Below are 20,188 nucleotides of genomic sequence, written 5' to 3'. Positions count from 1 at the left end.
ATCACAAGGGAACCTATGGTCGTCGTGGTCAAACATAATTGCACTCCCTTTATGTCACGATAACCGGGTTTTGTCAGTTTATCTCATTGTCGTTAAAAACTGAATGGCGACTCCTATATTACTAGTCAATTGGGTGTAAACTCAAAGGAAATCCAATTACACTTGATTTGACAAAAAGAAATGTCACGCCCACGAGGGACGAGGTCACGCATTAGCCTCGTGCTTTTTCGACCCCCTCACACACATATCAGCTGTTATGCACAGATCAACTGATCTGCGCAGATCAACTAATCTGCACAGATCACTTGATCTTTATAGATCAGCTGATATTCACATATCAAATGATCTATACAGACCAGCTAATCTGCACAGATCAGCTTATCTGTACAGATCAGCTGATCATATGGTCTGCACATATCATCTGGTCTGATCATATGGTTTGACTTTAAGTGAAAATCAACTCGGGAACGATTCCAACCATAACAACTAAAAGCAGAACTAAATGTACATATATAAGGAAATATAGACACTTACAAATGTTGTAGCTCTAGCTGCATCCCAAAACATGTCCTTAAGCAAAGTGCCAGTGAAATTGAGCTTGAAGTTTGCCCATATGTGCCTAACACATAATCTGTTGTTGGCTTATGGAGTCACTATCCTGATTGCTTCAAGAACTACACCATTGTATAAGTCAGTGTCTGCACCTAAATTGAACAAATAATTCCAGAAATATAAGCAACAAAATCAAATAAAATTACCTTTTGTCTGTCAGACATAAAAGTCAAGCCAACACCATTGCTTCCACCATCAAAATCCCTCATAAACAAATTAATAAACCAACACCATGTCTCTGTGTTTTCTATCTCCACAGTGGCCCATGCAATGGGGAAGATATTATTATTCCCATCCTTCCCAACAGCTACCAATATCTGACTTGGATATGCACCCTTCAAGTGACAGCCATCCAATCCAACAATTGGCCTACAACCATTCCTAAACCCATTTATCAAAGGTTACAGACAGCAGTACATCCTCAAGAACAGGGGCTTCTCAGGCCCAAAACTGCTGTCAACCAACACCAAACAACTACTTCCAGGGTTATGTGTCAAGTATGCTTTGGCATATTCCCACACTCTGCCATACTGCTCTGCTGATGACCCATATAGAGCCAACTTTGCTCTAGCCCTTTCCAACCAAGCAGTGGAATAAGATATCTTAGCACCTAATTCAAGCATCACCCTTTCCACGAACTTTTTCAGCTTCCAGTGAGGATCTGATCTCCAAGTCTCCAAATATCTCTCACATAAGTAATTAGACTTCACACTTTTGTTCACAGTAGTCCTAACACATGTATGCCTTAGATTCATTGTCCTAATCTGCAGATAATCAGTTTGTGGCAACATCCTCACATGGATTGTGAAAGGGCATTTGTTTGGACATGCACAATTAGGTTTCCTACCCCTAACAATGTCCCAAGGACAACCACACCTATTCCTACACTGCACAGTTATCCTCTGTTTCTCATTGTGAAGGAAGTAAAAATCATACTTGTTCTCAGCAGCATGTGCCCTTAGTGCCTTCCTAACCACAACAACAGATGAAAATCTCTGCCCAATCTTCAACTGGATCTTCCTTTTCAAGTCCACTACAGGGTTGAAAGTACAATAATCATCCTCAAAATCATCATCAGATCCAGCAACACTCCTTAGCTCATCACTGTCCCAATGAAGCTCCTCTTGGTTATTCACCTCAAGCTCTTCAAGATCTCTCAAATTCCTCTGAACACTATCATCCACAATGTTAGCATTCCCCCCAATATTGTGTCTTGGCTGCCTAAACAGATCATCACTAGCTCTGGTCTGCAAAAACAAAGACTCATCGTCATCTAAGCCTATCTCTTCCTCCCCTGCAACCCAATCTATGTCCAAATCAGACAGATCTGAACTAGATGACCCTTCAAACAAGTTCTTCTTAGTTGTTCTCTTCTTCTTTTTCTTACCACCCACTTCAGTATGCCCTTTCTCCCCTTTTTTCTTCCTCTGTGCAACTCTCTTAAGTTTTGGAGTCTTCTGGGTGTGTTGTCAGTGTTTTCAGTGTTTTCAGTGTTGAGTGGTGGGGAAGGCTTTGTTTTTCATTAAAAAAAACTATCTAGGATTTATATTTATAGTTGACTTTCAAGAGATATATTAGAATTAACATATTAGTTAATTAAGTTTTAAAACATAATCAATATATTCTTATAACTTTTAAAAAGTAAATGTGTTTTATTATTATTATTATTATTATTATTATTATTTATTATTATTTTTATTATTATCAAAGGAGCGATTACACAAAGTTGGATGGGAGCCTAGCCACTAATTGGGTTATTATTATTATTATTATTATTATTATTATTATTATTATTATTATTATTATTATTATTATTATTATTAATAAAAGAAAGTGATAAGTTGACAATACTTATTTTTCATAAAGATCTCGACCCTCGGAGCTCATGAAGGACGATAATCAAGGCTACAGAAAAAATCTAGCCAATCACGAATTGAGGTAACGGCTATTGCTAGTACCCGCAAGTCCCTTCTAAATGAGATTATAAAATTACGACATTACTTTGAATTACTTAATCATTTTATCGTGTTTTATGATTTGCGAGACAGAAGTATGCTTTGAGTAAACTATTTCATATTTATATGATATGTATGAGAACCATGAAACAACTATGTTTTATTGATCACCTGATCTCAAGAGTTATTTTACTTCAACTGAAGTACAGAGGTTGAGAATTATAAAACTAATTAAAACATGATAAATAAAAGTGAAAGACCTAGTTTTGTTGGCAGTATCAGTTCACAGGATTACAGTTCACAGGATACAGTTTCGGTCATGCATGTACCCAGGGGCACAGGCCCACATTTGAGCACAGGCTCTTATGGACATCGGCCCATCGTGGAAGACGTTCCACCAGTTTATACTTGCCAACAACTAGCATGTTAATAAAGAAAAGGTTACGAATAAACTAATATGATGTTTTATTAAATGTTTTATGATATTCTAGTCTCCCTGTTTAGTAACTAAAATGAGTTGAAATGATTTTACGTTGCTAGAGTAGTACGTTACTGAGTCTTCGGCTCACCATTTTGTTTTATGTTTTAGGTGCCGACCGGAGCGACGGATGGGAATAGTGGCAAGGATTTCATCTTACTAGGATTCACCTAGTTTAAGCTTAATTTGTACTAAGTTCAAGTAAGAATTTTCTACTAAGTTATGTAAGTCACTTTTGAATATTAAAATAGAATATAGTTATAATAGTTTCATAATAGTATAATGGCCTTGTAATTCCCAAGAGGGAGTTACAGCAGTAATGTCCCGACCGAATTAGGGTAATTCCGCTGCTTAATTACTTGAGTTAGACGTCGGGGCGTTACAAATTCTATCTATTGAAACTAGCCTAAACATCAAGTTGCATCTCTCGATTATTAACTTAACATTGCTTGACTATAACAATTAAACCTGCGCAAATCTAATCGCATAGTAATGGAATCAATCAATAGGAAACTAATCAACAACACCAACAATAACTAATCATCCCTTCGTATTAATTCATGGATTCCCAAAACCCTAGATTCAAACTACTCACACATATTTTAAGTAAACAAAACACAAATATTTAGTGAAAGCATAATTGAAATAAAACAAAAGAATAAGGAATGAATCAATACCATATTGATGAACGAGAATTGGATAAAGCTTGAAACTTGGATGGAAAGATTAAAATTTGTTTATCAAAGGTTTTGAGAGAATAAACTAAGTACTAAACTCTAAAGTGCTGAAAAATAAGATCTTTACAAATAATTAGGTTTGGGTATTTATAGTCTTGCCCAAAAAACCAAATAAAAACGGATCATTAAACACGAAAAGTGCATCTAGGTTGTTGTCTCCTGATCGGGCAAAGGGCCACCCGATCGGGCAACATCTCACCAAAACTGAGCATCATCAGCTAAGGACGCAGGCGCCCGATGGGAACCGGGAGATAGGGGCCCGATCGGGCGCGTGCCAAAAGGTTAATTCTCGCCCGACGGGCATCAAGCTACCTTGCAAAAACATGACGAGCCCAGCGCCCGATGGGCACCGGGCGAATGACGCCTGATCGGGAACATGCAGATGCGAAGTTTGCTCCTTATTGCTCGATTGGTTTCCCTTCGCCCATAGATCGTCGGCGACCGGCTTGGTACGCCATTCTTCCTTCCAATCACCGAGTCTAACTTTTAGGGCTAAAATGTAAGCATCGTAGGCTCCTAAGAGTTGACAAAGATCATCCCGAACTTGCTCGGGATCGTGTAGTGGCCTGTAATATCATGAAACGAGCCTAAAAAGGCCAATTTCTCTTCAAACAAACTGAAACCTCAAGGTACACTATACAACACATATAAGTACTAAAATTGACTCCTAAGAGCCCATTTAAGATGGAAAAGTACTAAGAGACGGGGGTAAAATCATTATAAAATATGCATATATAGACTTGGTCCACGATAAATTTAGTATGGACCAAGTCCATTTAAGAATTGGTGAAGGAGCAGAAGGTTTAACTTTTTGCTTGAGGTAATAAGATTTGGTTCTAAAGTTAAGCAGAGAAGATTTCTTATCATTAAGGTTTTAATTACTTTCCATACAATGTGATTTACTTTGATTTCATCACGGCTATGTTTTGTACTGAAATAATCTTACTCTTTTGTCATATCGTATCCTAATTGGTTGATGAAGATATTTATAACTCTAACTTATACATTTGTCAATCGTAACAATTTGACTGATAAATTCGTCAACGTACAACTTTAACCGATTGAATATCTAATTATATAAGTAAAGATTACAAAATATTTTTATTTCAAGATACACACTAAGATAAATCCAACAACATCTTACAATGCAACATTTACTCTGTGAATATTGGTAAAAACATGTGGCCAAAGAAAACAAGAGAAGTATTTAAGTAGTAGTATTACTAGTATTTCTACAAAACTATGTCAAAATGCCACATAGTTCTCGCCATTTTTCAAAGTGGTCCGGTAACATTATTAATGTTTTATAGGGTGCACATTGAGTACAATCCGAAATAGAAAAATTAAAGGGTTATTGCACTGTCCAAACTTAAATCAGCTCTCAAAATGAGTTAAGTATACTTCAGGTCCCTAACTTTGCCAAAAGGTTCAGTTTAGTCCAAAGTTTCAAAAGTGTCAGTTTAGTCCCCAAATGGATGGAAAACTCTATAAGCTGCTAGTTAGATTTTTCGTTAAATCTATTTAATAAAAAGGAACAATAAAATAAAAGGATAAAAGATAAATTTATGTAAGTTAGCTTTTAATACTTAGCTTATTCACAAAAAATGTTATTTTGATTTATATATTTGACCATACATAAATGAAATAACTTTTATTGATTATTACTGATTTTATTTATCAAATTTTTTTTCTTTTTACTTAGTCCGAAATAAATATTTTGCTTTACATAAATAATTTATGAGTTTCTTCGCTCTTCTCTATAGGGGTTATGCCTAGTGGCGTATGATTAATTTCCATAATATGACAATCATACATATCATCATCTGATTATAAAACAAGAAGATCAACTAATTAATAAGCCATCACCACCCTCCTCCACAATCTACAGCCGAAACTGCCAGTCTCTCCGCTACACCACAACCATCGTTCATCTTTTTCAACACGCATTTCTGATTTTCTTCAATCTCCTTCAACTTAGTCCTAACATCTAGCTCTTATTGTTGTTGTGCAAAAGATGCTGCAATGTCAATGGATGTCGACGACATCGATCCACTCAAGGTTTCCGGTGAAGGATTGATGGCTCTAGACATCAACAAGCTCACCGATGTCGATTTCTTCAACTTTTTCTCTGATGATTTCGACGATGTCGATATCAATTAATCGATTCATCTTCTCCTGTTTGATTTCTCTCTCATAGGGTTTTGCATTAACTTTATAATTGCTCGAATTTACTTTTAGAATGGATGAATGGTATATTGCAAATGTACTATTTTGCAGGTAGTGGAAAGCGACTAGTATGGCCCAAATAGGATAGTAAATATGGTCTGCGTACCATTAATTTGAATGTAAAATTGGTCTAATGTACCAAAGTTTTATATAAATATGGTCTTCCTTCCATCAAATAGTTGTAATTAGTTTAATTATAGCATTTCCTATTTGAAGAAAATGGCGCCTCCCATGGTGAAATTCAAGACAGAGTTTCCAATCCATTTTCAAGAAGGAGTTTGAAGTTGAAGCTTCAAGATGAAGTCGGACCATACTAGATTACATTTAAATCTTATGCATGCTTTAAGATATTTATTGCTTTAAATATTTCTTGATATTATGCATGAGATTGTGCTTGATTATGTTGCATGCTTAAGGATTTTAGTTCACTTAAAATCTAACCAACATAGTAAGAGCCCTAAGTTCCAAACTTTAAAATTGAGTTAAAAGGTGTCCTTCCAAAAATAACGCTTACTTGGATAACATTTACATCAATCTAGTAATAGTTTTCCGCCATAGGGAAGTGTTACTTATTGATTCTAAAGGGGTAAGGTACACATTAGATGTGAATACATGTTAGTTTTGGTAAAACTCAACGATATAAGTAAGAATTCCTTTTATGTCGTGGCAAATGGAATAGGTTTACCTAATAAGTTCTTAGACGTACCTATCAACCAAGAGTTGTTTCTAGACTATTAGCAAAGGATTTTCTTACCTAAAATATTTTAGAATTGAGTCAAAATACATAATATTCTTAATTCTTCAATGATTTTAAGGATCTTGGATTCATTTTTTCACACCTGCCGGAACTAAATATTTCGAATAAAATGCCAATGACTTGTTTAAATTGCATGTTAGCTTTTCAAGTTATTACTCATGATAAATGTTTAGACTTTGCATGCTTCAATGTATGTTTTAATTATTGTTTATAATTAAATATCTTCCACTGCAGTAAATCCTTTTATAAAGGTAACAGTAAATTTCCTCGATTGGTAGTGAATCCAAGAACGATTCACGGAAATGAGAGAAAGTGAGCAATTTAAAATGTACGTTTCTTTTAGCGACTCTTATGGTTGTTTTCGAGTATCAAAGTCGAATGGAAAACCGATTGGTACTTGTGAGATCAAAATACAATGTAGTTTTGAGATCAAAAAGCATTGAGCTTAAACACTCAGCTTTACCAATGGTTAACAACCTAATATCCTTATCCATTTAATTCACGAATGAGTCTAGGTACTAGACATTCGAATAGATCGATGCTTAGAGAACTTTAGAAGTTTCTGGTAAAATCATCTAGTTGATGAAAAATATTCAACATAAATTAAATGGTAAGAACTTTGTTGGAGCGACATTGGACATGTCTAACAAAGTATAAAAGTGAACACTAGAGAAGTCAATTCTTAAGACTATAAGAAAGGGTACAAGAAATAGGCAAACAAGGAACAAGTGAAAGGAACTTACAATTCCGTTTCTACCTAAAAGTTAATGTTTAAAGAAAAGTAACCTAGAAATCAAACTTCCTTGGTATCATATACCGCTTGAGGTTCTTACTTCAGTAAAAACTCAAATCATGGAAGCTAGGCTACACTAGTGACCTACAAGTCTGAAATGAAGCATGACATTGCTACATTAGTTGTAGGGTCATCTAGTTTGTTTTAAGTCCTTTCAAGGCTGTAACTTAATGGCTATTTTGTTCCATAGTCCATAATCATCATACCCAAATTTCTGTTTTCAAACACAGAAAGACTCACCATTCAAGAAAGACAAAAATAATGTTTGTTTGTTTATTTGAATGAAATGGTCATTTACGGGTTGAGTCAGGTGTGCTTGATTAAAACAAACAACTCTTTAACAATAAAAATTTACTAGGTTAAAATCAATCTCTTGATTTGAGTTCCACTAACCTTTAGAATTGTTGCTTAGCGCATATCAACAAGGTAACACTCAAAAGCTCTATTTTAATGGACTTTTGAAAGTTGATTGGTTTCTAGATCAATTTAAGACAAGCTAGTCTTACTTGTTGAAAGTAACAAAAGATATGAACTATTGTTAGAACTCCTAGACATTAGAGTTCAAAGCTAAAGAAAGATTTTATGACTTTATTGTATCACCTAGGTTTGAGTGAATGTTGGTTTATTTACTCAATGTGATATAAGTTTGAATCTGTTTGTCTAGTTCAAAGATTCATAGAAAAGTATAAAAACGTTCACATTGCAAGAAGTCATAAAGATCTAGGTTAGATCATGTTCATGATTACTTATACCAAGAATGATCATCAATGATTGCGTGTTGTAATTTCACAATCTAGCTCCATAAGATATGGTTTATCTAAATTGGAATGATCGAAGTCAATTAGTTTTTGCTTCGAGCAATGATGAATCATAAAGATTTTTCCTATAATTTCTAAACAAAATGCTCAACTACCACCAAACTAAACCAAATTCGTCAAAGCTATTGAAAAGTAATTTTAGAAACTTTTTTTTTGTATATATATATATATATACATATATATAGAGAGAGAGAGGAAGGCTCATGTGAGAACACCTCCTTTATGTGAGAACACAATCCTATGTGAGAATAGATCTTGACCCTTGAATCATCTCTAATCTAACAGCCTGAAATGAAGGATTATTAATGGCAATTTGGTAAATTCTTTTAAGATATATTCAGCCCATAAAATTCAGTTTTCACGTAATTAATTTCTCTCTCTAATCTCTGCTTTCTCTCTCTGTTTTCTCGCCTCTCTCTTTTATGTTGCCGCCATTACAGCACCTTAATCACGGTCCAATTCATCTCCAAATTCGCTTCAGAATTCAATTCAATTCTCGAATACATTCATCTAATTGATTATTTCAAGGTATTTTTTTTTATCAATTTTCGTAATTTTGATTTGTGTATTTTGCTTGATAATTTTTCAATTTCTGACCTAGTTTTGATTATCGATTCCGATTCCATTAGTATTGAATTGAAATTATTAATTGTTGATTATTGAATTGTTTATTTGCTGAATTTCGTGAGCTGCTTTTATAATTTGAATTTGTGAGTTGTTTTTTTATTACCGAATTGCACTCATATTTGGTGAGTTGTTTTTGTTTTGTGTTTGATATTCTGATTTGTTTTTTATTCTGATTTTTTATTTGTATTTGTTATATATTTTAGATTTTTCATTATCTATTTGTTCCTTACAATTTGTGTTTTTAATTTATGTGTTCAAATTTGTATTCAATCATGTATGTGTTTCATATTTTTTATTTCGGATATTTCATGAAATGCCATCGAGTTTTTCCATAATTTACCAAACGCCCATCAAGTTTCAATAATTCATAAAATACCCCTCACAATTCGTACAAATACCCAACATACCCTTACTAATAACGGACCGTTAGTCTGCCGTTAGCCAAGTTTTCAATTCACCCAAATGCCCCTATTCTGAAACTTATTTCACCAAATGCCCCTATTGTGAAACTTATTTCACCAAATGCCCCAAACTTAACTATAGCTATTTTGATGTTTCAGCGACTAGTTTTTGTGTTTGAAAGGTAGTTGTTGGTCACGGTTGACTATAAAAGCCCCTTTGCTGAATGGTTCTTGTAAGTTAGATGTTATTTTGATTTTCTTTGCTAATTTCATAAGATTTTTGTCATGAGTTTTCTTTCAAAATCATCATCTACACCCAATGAGTCCACATATATTAGAGTACCTACCAAATTTTGTTATTGTGCTAGGAAATTTGTCATTCGAAGCTCTGATACAACACTCAATCCACAAAGGTTGTACTACAAGTGTGATCCTTGAAACAATCTGAGATGGTGAAAGGGAGTAGTTGAGCAAAAAAACAAGGGGCAACAACACGAAGGACAATGCGGGGGAAGCTTAGACGAAGGAGAAAGTATTGAAAACAGGCGAAACAGTAAGATGCAAGAAGAATTGAAGCAAATGAAGAAGAAGCTAAAACAACAACAAAAAGTAGTCAAAGTTGTAATACAAATGGGGATATTGATGTTTGTAATTTTACTGTTTGTAATCATGAAGTAAACACAAGTAATGAGAAACAAATTCACATTTCATAAATAATTGATGTTGCATAATCTGCACAAAATACCAAACTGGGAAGCATTTCTGTTTTTAGCTTCACTTACAAAACATCTTTGCACCAACTACATTTAATGTTATTTTGTACTCAATGAATATGTGCAAGATCAAAACAGATGTGCAAAAAACTACCCCAAAAAACATTAGCAGCTATCCAGAAGAGCTTGTGGAACACCACTTCAACCTCCATTCCTACCACAATAACAAAATTTTTTAGGTACCCTAATATATGTGGACTCATTGGGTGTGGAAGATGATATTGAAAGAAAACTTATGACACAAATCTTATGAAATTAGCAAAGTAAAGTAAAATAACATCTAAAATACAAGAACCATTCAGCAAAGGGGTTTTTATAGCCAACCATGACCAAGAACCACTTTTCAAACACAAAAACTAGCCGCCGGAACATCAGAATAGCTATATTTAAATTTGGGGCATTTGGTGAAATAAGTTTCAGAATAGGGGCATTTGGGTGAATTGGAAACTTGGCTAACGGCAGACTAACGGCCCGTTATTAGTAAGGGTATGTTGGGTATTTGTACGAATTGTGAGGGGTATTTTATGAATTATTGAAACTTGATGGGCGTTTGGTGAATTATGGCAAAACTCGAGGGCATTTCATGAAATTTCCGTTTTGATTTACAGATCAGTATTCTTTCGAGCAATGGCATCAGAATTTCATCATAGTTCGTCCCCATCATTGACGGAATCAAGTGAGTTTTCTTATTATTGTGTCTGATTTGTTAACGTTCTGAATAATTGCTATAAATGTTCTGCATTTGTAACCCAATGTTCTATGTACATATTATACATGTTCTGAATTGTTTTTTAATTCTTTTTCTTATCATGTTGTGAATAATGATCACCTCTAATGAACTGCAAGTTGTAAATTGTTTTTGATGATGTGAATGATTGCATTATATCTTTTGCATAGTCGTTTAAAATGTTTTGAGTAATACTTGCTTCTAGGGTTTTGTATAGTTCTCTATTTTCCTGTCACATTCTCTCTGATGTTCTGAATTATTCTTACATTGTTCTCCACTTTTAACCCAATGTTCTATGTAAACTTTATACATGTTCTGAATTATTTTTTGTTATTTTTTTTCTAGATTCTGGGTGGATAATGAACAATATGCAAGTTGTTCTAATTTAAATGTGGCTGTTACTCCTGAAGTAATTCCTATATTAAGTCCTGGAGGAACGAGAGAATGGATTCCATGTTGTTCTGATGAGTTAAAACCTGTTGTAGGGATGAAATTTATGAGTGTCGAAGAGGGTATTTTATTTTATAAAGCATATTCAAAAGCTGTTGGTTTTGTGATGAGGAAATCTAATGCTACAAAAAGGAAGTCACTAGATGTTATTGCTTTTCAGTATTGTTTATGCAACAAGGCTGGTTTCAAAGAAAAAGCAATAGTTAAGGTTGGAGGCATGCTAAATGTTAAAAAAGGGGAAGGTAATGAAGATAAAGTACCTATACCTCGAAGAAGGCTAGTTACTCGTGTTGGTCGCAAGGCTCGGATGGTTATGAAGTATAAAAATGAAGGTTTTTATGTGGTGACTGAATTCCGAGAGCCACATGTTCATCCTCTTTACACCCCGGGTTGTCTAAAATTTCAGAAAGCGGGTAGGAAAATGAATATTCTTCATAAGAAGATGATTATTGATAATTCGAAGGTGAACATTGGTCCGGTTAAGACTTTTAGATTGATGAAGGAGTTAGTTGGATCATATGATAACGTTGGCTTACATTGAAAGATTTCAAAAAAATTCATAGAGATTTGAAGGCTTACATTGAAGGATCGGATGCCCAAATGTTTGTGAATAACTTTCAGAACAAGAAGTTGTTATGGAGTGCATTTTTCTTTGACTATGAGGTGGGTGAAGACGAGCAACTTTGTAAAGCTTTTTGGGCAGATCCTATATGTAGAAAGAATTATGCACTCTTTGGTGATATGGTTTCTTTTGACACCACATTTCAAACAAATAGGTAATTTCTTGTCATGTTCTGAATTCATCTAAATTTTGTTCTACATAATATTCATGATGTTCTAAGTTAAAATCTGCATGTTTTAAACATTACTCATCAAGTTCTAAATGCATGGTTATCTTATTCTAATAACTGTACATATGTTCTAAATATTATTCAGCATGTTCTATATAACTATTCATATGTTCTGAACATTATACTGAATGTTCTTAAATTTGTTTTTAGGTATAATATGATATTTGGCCCATTTACTGGAGTTGATCACCACAAGAAGTGTGTTACTTTTGGTGTTGCTTTAATAGCCCATGAGGACATCGTGTCTTTTGAGTGGGTTTTCAGAACTTTCCTCAAGGCAATGGGTGGTAATGAGCCAGCTTGTTTGATTATGGATGAAGATCCGGCAATGAAAATAGCTATTCCTAAAGTGTTTCAGACCGCTGAGCATAGGTTTTGTATGTGGCATATAATGAAAAAAATGCCTGAGAAAGTCGGCCGTCAGATTACGCAAGAGACTGAGTTTCTTAATAAAATTTGCAAATGTGTTTTGAGTGAAGAGATTGAGCCAACAGAATTTGAAGAGAAATGGGGAAAGGTTCTTGCTGAGTTCAAGCTTCAAGACCATGAGTGGTTGAAGCAGTTGTATGAGAAGCGTTAAATGTGGATCCCAGCATACTTTAGAGATTCGTTTCTATGTGGTATCATGAGGACTACATCAAGGTCAGAGAGTGAGAGCAATTTTTATACAAAGTTTACCAATCCCCATCTCACTCTAGTAGAGTTTTACATGAGATTTGAGAGTGCATTGGATGCTCAAAGACATACTCAAGGTCAATTTGACAATGACTCTAAACACAAGCATAAAGAATGTAAGACTTCCTTTGCATTAGAGAAACATGCTTCTAAAATCTACACCGTTTTAGTCTTGAATGATTTTCAAGAGGAGCTCGAGATTGGTTGCTTTCAATGTGGACTTGAGGAGTACAAGAAAGAAAATGGGTTTGAAATCTTTACCATTAGAGAAGGATATAGAATAAGAAAGTTCGATGTTATTTTTAACCCGGCTAACCTAGATAGTAAGTGTATATGCAAGATGTTTGAGAGGTTAGGGATTCCTTGTAGGCACATGGTTTGGGTGTGGAAGGCAAAGATGATTGAGTATATTCCTGATGCTTATGTGCTAAATAGGTGGACTACTTTGGCAACTAAAACGCCAATTTTTGATTTAGAAGGAAATATCTTGGAGGCATGTGTTAACTTTGTTGATTGTAAAAGAATGTTAAATGAGTTATGGTCAGAAATTCACACATGTGTGAGTTTGGCTTAGGGGAATGAAGAAGATCTTACTGATCTTGTGAAGAATTTAAAAGGTTTAAGGTTAAACTTGGAAGATAAGAAGAGTTCTAACAATCATGAAAACAATGGTTCTCCTAGCAAAGCAACAGACATCGAGCTACTGATAGCTACCCTTCCTACTGAAATTGTGGTTAAGCTGCCTAAAATTTCAAAGAACAAAGGCACGGGGGTTCATGTTCCAGGTACAGGTAGTGACAAACGATTGAAATGTGACAAGGAAAAGGCAATTGAGCAAAGCCAAAAGAAGAAAAGGTTATGTAGAGGTTGTGGAGAGCTTGGTTACCATGATATCCGGAATTGCCCACATAAAGTGAAAGAAAATTGTAAGTTATAAGTTTTTATAACATGGTTTGGATGTAAAAAATTCTATTACCTTGATGTTCTGAATAAATTATCATATGTTCTAATTAATATACATGATGTTCTAAACTTATCACTATATGTTTTAGGGAATTCTGCATTATGTTCTACACAATATTCATATTGTTCTAACCAATCTATATCATGTACTACACTTAAAACTGCATGTTCCAGGAAACTGTGCACTATGTTCTATACAATATACATAATGTTCTAAACTATATACATTATGTTCTAAGAATTATAATGTTTTAATTTCAATGATGCTTTTTATTCCTTATTTAGTTGCCTTGACACAATTTGTTTTGTTTTTTTTTTTTCAGAATTGTCATTAAAAGCTTCTCGCCAAAGAATATACAATTTCAGTATTTCTTGCGCATCTTCAAAATATTTTATTCGAACTACTAGTTATCATTCACCATCGCCACATAGATCCTCTCACTTTTTGAAGTGTAATTTTTTTATAGTTTTTTTTTTGTGTTACGTTTTTGGACATTGTCATATTTTCCATGAACAATGTATATTCATGGCTCTGAAAAATATACTTTATGTTCCTTTTGCTCAGCTATTGTTTTCAACAATTAAAAGGTATCCCCATGCACCAGCGATATTGTTGATCTTATGATTTTCGCCCGCAAGACGTACTTCTCATTTTAGCTTATCGTTGTACAAAAGTTCACTTCGTTAATCTAGAATACAAACACTAAACCAAATTTTAAGAAATAAAGTTAAAAGTTAGATGTTATGAGTAAGTAAAGTAATTGTTCTAATTCAACTAAGTAAATGTTCTGAATTCAAAAAGACAAAGTTCTTAATTTAAAACGTTCTTAGTTCTTAATAAAGTTAAAAGTTAGTGCACAAAATGTAAATGCTATAAGTTAACTTACCATATGTTTTGAAATAACATAGTATTTGTTCCGAATCACGTTCAACGAGAAAGAATTACAAAATATTGGAATATATTTTATTTGTTCAATAGAGTTGTTTCTATTTGCATTAATTAAATCAAGGATAACAACAAATTATGAAACAAAGTCATTGCATTGAATATTTAGTTTGACAATACTAAATATCGATAATACTAAATATTGATAATGCTAATTCCACATTTTCAACTAATTATGCTAATACTCATAGTATTTATAATACTACCAAGAAATTCACATAAATGTTCTAACCACTTCAGAAATATGTTCTAACAAGAAAGCCAAATATTCTAAGAATTTAAGCTACATCTTCAACACAACCTATTTATAACAAGTACGAAATTTGATGCTACATGTAAGCTACATGTTTCTAGCATTGATCTACAACTAGCTATTACAATTTCCTCAAATTTTGTTTTCTAGTGCCCATGTTCTTGATTTTGAAATCATTGTATGATGTTCATCATTCTCTTTGTGCGCCAATAACTTTCCACAATATTCAACTCTCAATCTCTTCATTTGCTCAAACTGCAATGACATCAATTTGAAGGTTAGAACAAAAAAATAGATGTTAAATACACTTTGTTTTAAGACTTTCATCTAATTGTTCTAATAATTAAACCTACATATTCTAACCTTTTACTATATATGATCTAACAAATACAATAATATGTTCTAACTAGTTAAGTAATATGTTCTAAGCATTTAATCCAATTGTTCTAATAACTAACCCTATATGTTCTAACAAATTCAATAATATGTTCTAAATATTTTCTGAACTCATTTAATATAAGTTCTAACAACCAGTACACTTTTTTCTAAGCATTTCATCTAATTTTACTAATAATTAATCCTACATGTTCTAACCTGTTACGGTATATGTTCTAACAAGTTGAACATGTTCTGTATCAACAAGTATATGTTCTAACTAGTTAAGGAACATGTTCTGTATAACCAAGTATATGTTTTGAGTGTGTTCCAATGTTCTAAACTCATGAGGCTTGGCATTAAATTTAAATTTTAAACACACTTACGTTGTCTTTTCCAGTCCCGGATTCCATTCCTTTGCACTCTCTCCATGATAAGTTTCCATGTGCTTCAGCAAAAACACTCCACAATCATCATAATTGGCGTTGCTTTTCCATTTCATATTCAGGTTTCTTGTTTTGAAATCAGTTACAGAACTTTTGTTTCCTCCATTGTGTCTTGCAAAATAATATTCTGCGAAGCCTCTCAACTGTGAAATCGTCAAAGTGAGAAACATTATTTTTTCTGAAGTATAGGAATATGTTCTGAATTTGTAGCACAATGTTCTAAATATTCTTTCTATATGTTCTGACTTTTGGCAAATTTTGTTCTGACAATAATTAGTTAGTTAAAATCTATGTCATCACTTTAACACAGATTTAGATAGAAAGAGTACCATATTTCTTGGATCATTCTTGTATTTTCCCAAATACGTCATAGGGGGTGTAATGCATCGGTTGTCAATCACGTCCAAACTGCCATTCATGAAGTTGATGCACAATAGATAGTAATGACCACCATTAACTACCGGAAAAAACACCTGAAAATTTAATGTTTAGAGTTATGTTGCTGTTTGTGAAAGTAGTATAATATTACGTCAACACTGTCACACGTAGTTAGAATCATACCAATTGAACTCTTTGCAAGCTTGTTACTTTAGCATGTGCTAGTTCTTCATCCATTCTTTTAAACAAAGAAGGATATCTTTCACTGAACTTGATACTCGAACGAAAGTACTTATCTTTGCATAAGATGAGCTGAAAATGTTAAAATATTTGTCAAAAAAAAGTGCTACTCGAATTTCAATTTAGACGTCATTTTATATGTATTAACTTACATATGGCTCTGTGCTGGAGAAAAATCTACTTTTTGTTCCTACACCTCGCCTTCTGCTTTCAACATTTAAAAGGTATGCCCATGAATCAGCTATATTGTTGAGCATATGATTTTCGCCCGCAAGACTTCTCATTTCTTCTCTTGTGATTTTGTTTAGCTTGTCGTTGTACAAAAGCTCACTTCATTCAACAAAAACACAAATATTATATCAATTTTTGAGAAATAAAAATAAAAGTTAGATGTTCTGAATCAGGAAAGTAATTGTTCTAATTCAACTAGGTAAATGTTCTGAATTCACAAAGGTAAAGTTCAGAATTCCAAAACTATGGAATGCACAAAATGTTAATGTTCTGACTTAACTTAGTAATTGTTCTAATTCAACTAGGTAAATGTTCTGAATTCACAAAGATAAAGTTCTGACTTAACTTAGTAATTGTTCTAATTCAGCTAGGTAAATGTGCTGAATTCACAAAGATAAAGTTTTGACTTAACTTAGTAATTCTTCTAATTCAACTAGGTAAATGTTCTGAATTCACAAAGATAAAGTTCTGACTTAACTTAGTAATTGTTCTAATTCAACTAGGTAAATGTTCTGAATTCACAAAGATAAAGTTCTGGCTTCACACATATAAAGTTCTGAATTCACAAAGATAAAGTTCTGAATTCACAAAGATAAAGTAAGTTATAATTTAAATAATATATAAAATCTATAATAATGAAAGTGAAAATTTATAACTTACTCAACCGATCCTTCAGCAAATGCATAATCAGCCATCCTTCTTTTAGCAACATCTACTCTCTTGAACGTTGCATCATGTTTGACCATGAAAGGTGATCTTAAATATTGCGGGAGCTTCTCAATGCATCTTTGACTCTTTCTACTTTCATCATTTCCCCTGTACAAATTATCACACAAATATATAATAAAATCAAAGTTAGTGTTCTAAATCATAACACTTTGTGTTCTAAAAAACATTAAGCATTTGAATCTTTAAACAATTCTGAAAATAATAATTGTTTTAATCCATCAAAATACCAAAATACAATTATTGCATTGTTTCACGGTTTTTCCAAAATAGGAATTACAATAAATTATGTCTAATTACCCCTCATGCTCATCTATTTTCTGTTTTGGCTCCTCATATTTTGGCGAACCAGCTTGCTTTCCAACAATATCTAAACCAGTTGGTGTTTTAGTAGTTTCTGTTCCCATTTGCTGATCATTGTTACCAAAGTAGCCTCTCTTGGAACAACATCATATGCTCTTTCCTTAGGGTCATCATCTTTACCCGAACTTGGCTTGTTTGTTGCATTTTCTGTGTTTGTTGGTTCTTGACTTTTGACAATGTTTGCTGTATTTTCCAAGGATTTTTGAACTCCAAGTGCCAGATCGAAGTCCAAATCCAAATCCATATTTTCAAACGATTCAGCACTGTCGAGAGAAATCACTTCGGTTGGCTTTAATGCAGATGAAGATGGAATATCACTAAGGATCACTGGTGATTCTGGAACAAAGATGTGTGTCGTTGTTGTAGCAAATGGGAGGGGTTGCTCTTCTTCTTCATCGGTTTGGCTTTGGGTCAACAATTTGAAGCCTAGTATATCAAATTCATCTCTTGCCTTCTTTTTCTTTTTTGTTGGACGTGGCTTGACAAATTTCTTACTCATGCCTATTCTCTCTTGGTAATCTTCCCATGCCTTAGCCATTACCACGTCCAATTCCTCAATGAATCGAGGTTCATCAAACATTTGTTTGTCCTGGCTAAGAACTGAAGGACTCTTGATTTTTTCTTGTGCTTCCGGCAGAATTGGCTCAGTTGGCTTATTTGTGTACTTGCTCCAAATATTATCGACCAGCCTTTTCAGTTCCTCTGCTGTATCGCCTTCTTTGAAAAGGTCAGATGCTTTATCTACCATAACATACATCTCGTTGATATTTGAAGCCAGTGCCTTAGCCAAATCCCCAAATTTATCCAGAAAGCCCTTCATTCAAGTAAAACAGATTCATTAATTAGATATATGTTCTAAGAATTAAGTCTATTTGTTCTAAATATTCTATAATATGTTCTAAGGAATGTATTCAATATTCGGAACTGTGCTAAAACTATTTTTTGAATTCATTTAATATAAGTTCCAACAACCAATACACTTTGTTCTAAGTATTTCACCTAATTGTTCTAATAATTAAACCTACATGTTCTAACCTGTTATTGTATATGTTCTAACAAATACAATAATATGTTCTAACTAGTTAAGTAATATGTTCTAAGTATTTAATCCAAGTGTTCTATTAATTACTCCTATATGTTCTAACATGTTACTGTATATGTTCTAACAAATACAATAATATGTTCTAACTAGTTAAGTAATATGTTCTGAATATTCTAACCATGTGTACTAACTTGCATGGTAAGTATTTAAATTCTATGTTTCTAGTTACTTACCATAATGTTGTAGGATGAAGTTGATGAGCCTGCTTGCAAGTGAGGATCTTTCTGGTATATGTGTTCTTCAACTTGTTCTTCTAGTAATCCTTCATAAGTTATTCTTTTGAGCACAACCCCCTTTCCAAAGCCCCTCTTATTTTCAATCTTCATTCTTTCTTCTATCCTCTCACTGTTCCAGACTGAAAGGAGAGGGAACTCTCTTGGTTTCACAATCTTCTCCCTTTGACCGGTCAAAATATGTAATCTGTATAGAGTTTGAATATTTATAAATATTTTGCTTCAAGTAATTAAGACATACGCAATGACAAAACTCTTTGCTAAAAGCAGAGCTACTTTTAAAACAGAGAAGGGCAACTTTTAATCTTAATCTGTAATAATCAAGCAAGTTTAAGACTTTAAGATCAAACTAGCAAATTCACATGCTATTTCAGCCATTAAAGAGAGTTACAACCTAATATTTCTAAATTAGGGAGACGAACCTTCCAGGAAGGACCCCCTCACCTAGCAAAGAAGGAACAAATCTCGGACATAAGGCCTCTATACAGCAGACCATCGTAACAGCTGAGGCAAAGCTAGAACAAAACAAGCAGCTAACAACCAACTAATACAAAACTAATGCAGTACAGTCATGACAGAATCAATTAAGTAAATGTTTCATTGTAGATTGATATTCTACCAATTAAAAAATTTGAATAATGAAAAATCTATGATTTTATCATTTTTAAGCCACGAAGTATAATTGAAATTATATGTTCTAACAACTTTATCAATATGTTCTAACAACTTTATCAATATGTTCTAACAAATTATTTAACATGTTCTAACCTTGAGGAATATGTTCTGCAACTTAAGATATATATTCTAAGCAGAAAAAGAATATGTTCTAAACATTTAAGTATGTGTTCTAACCAGTTAACATAATTGTTCTATACTTTTAAACTATATGTTATGAGCAGTGTACATACCAGTAAGAAAGGCAATGGTCCAGTGAAATAAGCATTTCCTCCTTTCCATTTTTCAGCAGCTATCTTCATATTTACAAAAGTGTAATGGCACCAGTCTAATTCAGGAATTTTCTGTATGTCCATGCAGCTATACAAAAACTTGTA

General features: G+C 33.4%; 2 protein-coding genes across 2 annotated transcripts; both read left to right on the top strand.

Annotated features, from left to right (window-relative positions):
• Positions 1–4,139: 4,139 nt before the first annotated feature.
• Positions 4,140–5,942, top strand: LOC110799357 (small acidic protein 1-like). The gene is made up of 2 exons (XM_022004609.1): positions 4,140–4,194; positions 5,797–5,942. The coding sequence occupies exons 1-2, from the start codon at positions 4,140–4,142 to the stop codon at positions 5,940–5,942; spliced, it is 201 nt and encodes a 66-aa protein (XP_021860301.1).
• A 6,888-nt stretch (positions 5,943–12,830) lies between these two features.
• Positions 12,831–13,817, top strand: LOC110799358 (protein FAR1-RELATED SEQUENCE 5-like). The gene is made up of 2 exons (XM_056834268.1): positions 12,831–13,373; positions 13,455–13,817. Exons 1-2 carry the CDS (start codon positions 12,831–12,833, stop codon positions 13,815–13,817), a joined length of 906 nt encoding a protein of 301 aa, XP_056690246.1.
• Positions 13,818–20,188: the final 6,371 nt, after the last annotated feature.

Source organism: Spinacia oleracea, chromosome 1 (assembly GCF_020520425.1).
Source record: "Spinacia oleracea cultivar Varoflay chromosome 1, BTI_SOV_V1, whole genome shotgun sequence".
Classification (NCBI taxonomy): Eukaryota; Viridiplantae; Streptophyta; class Magnoliopsida; order Caryophyllales; family Amaranthaceae; genus Spinacia; species Spinacia oleracea.
This window is presented reverse-complemented; position numbering and strand designations above follow the sequence as displayed.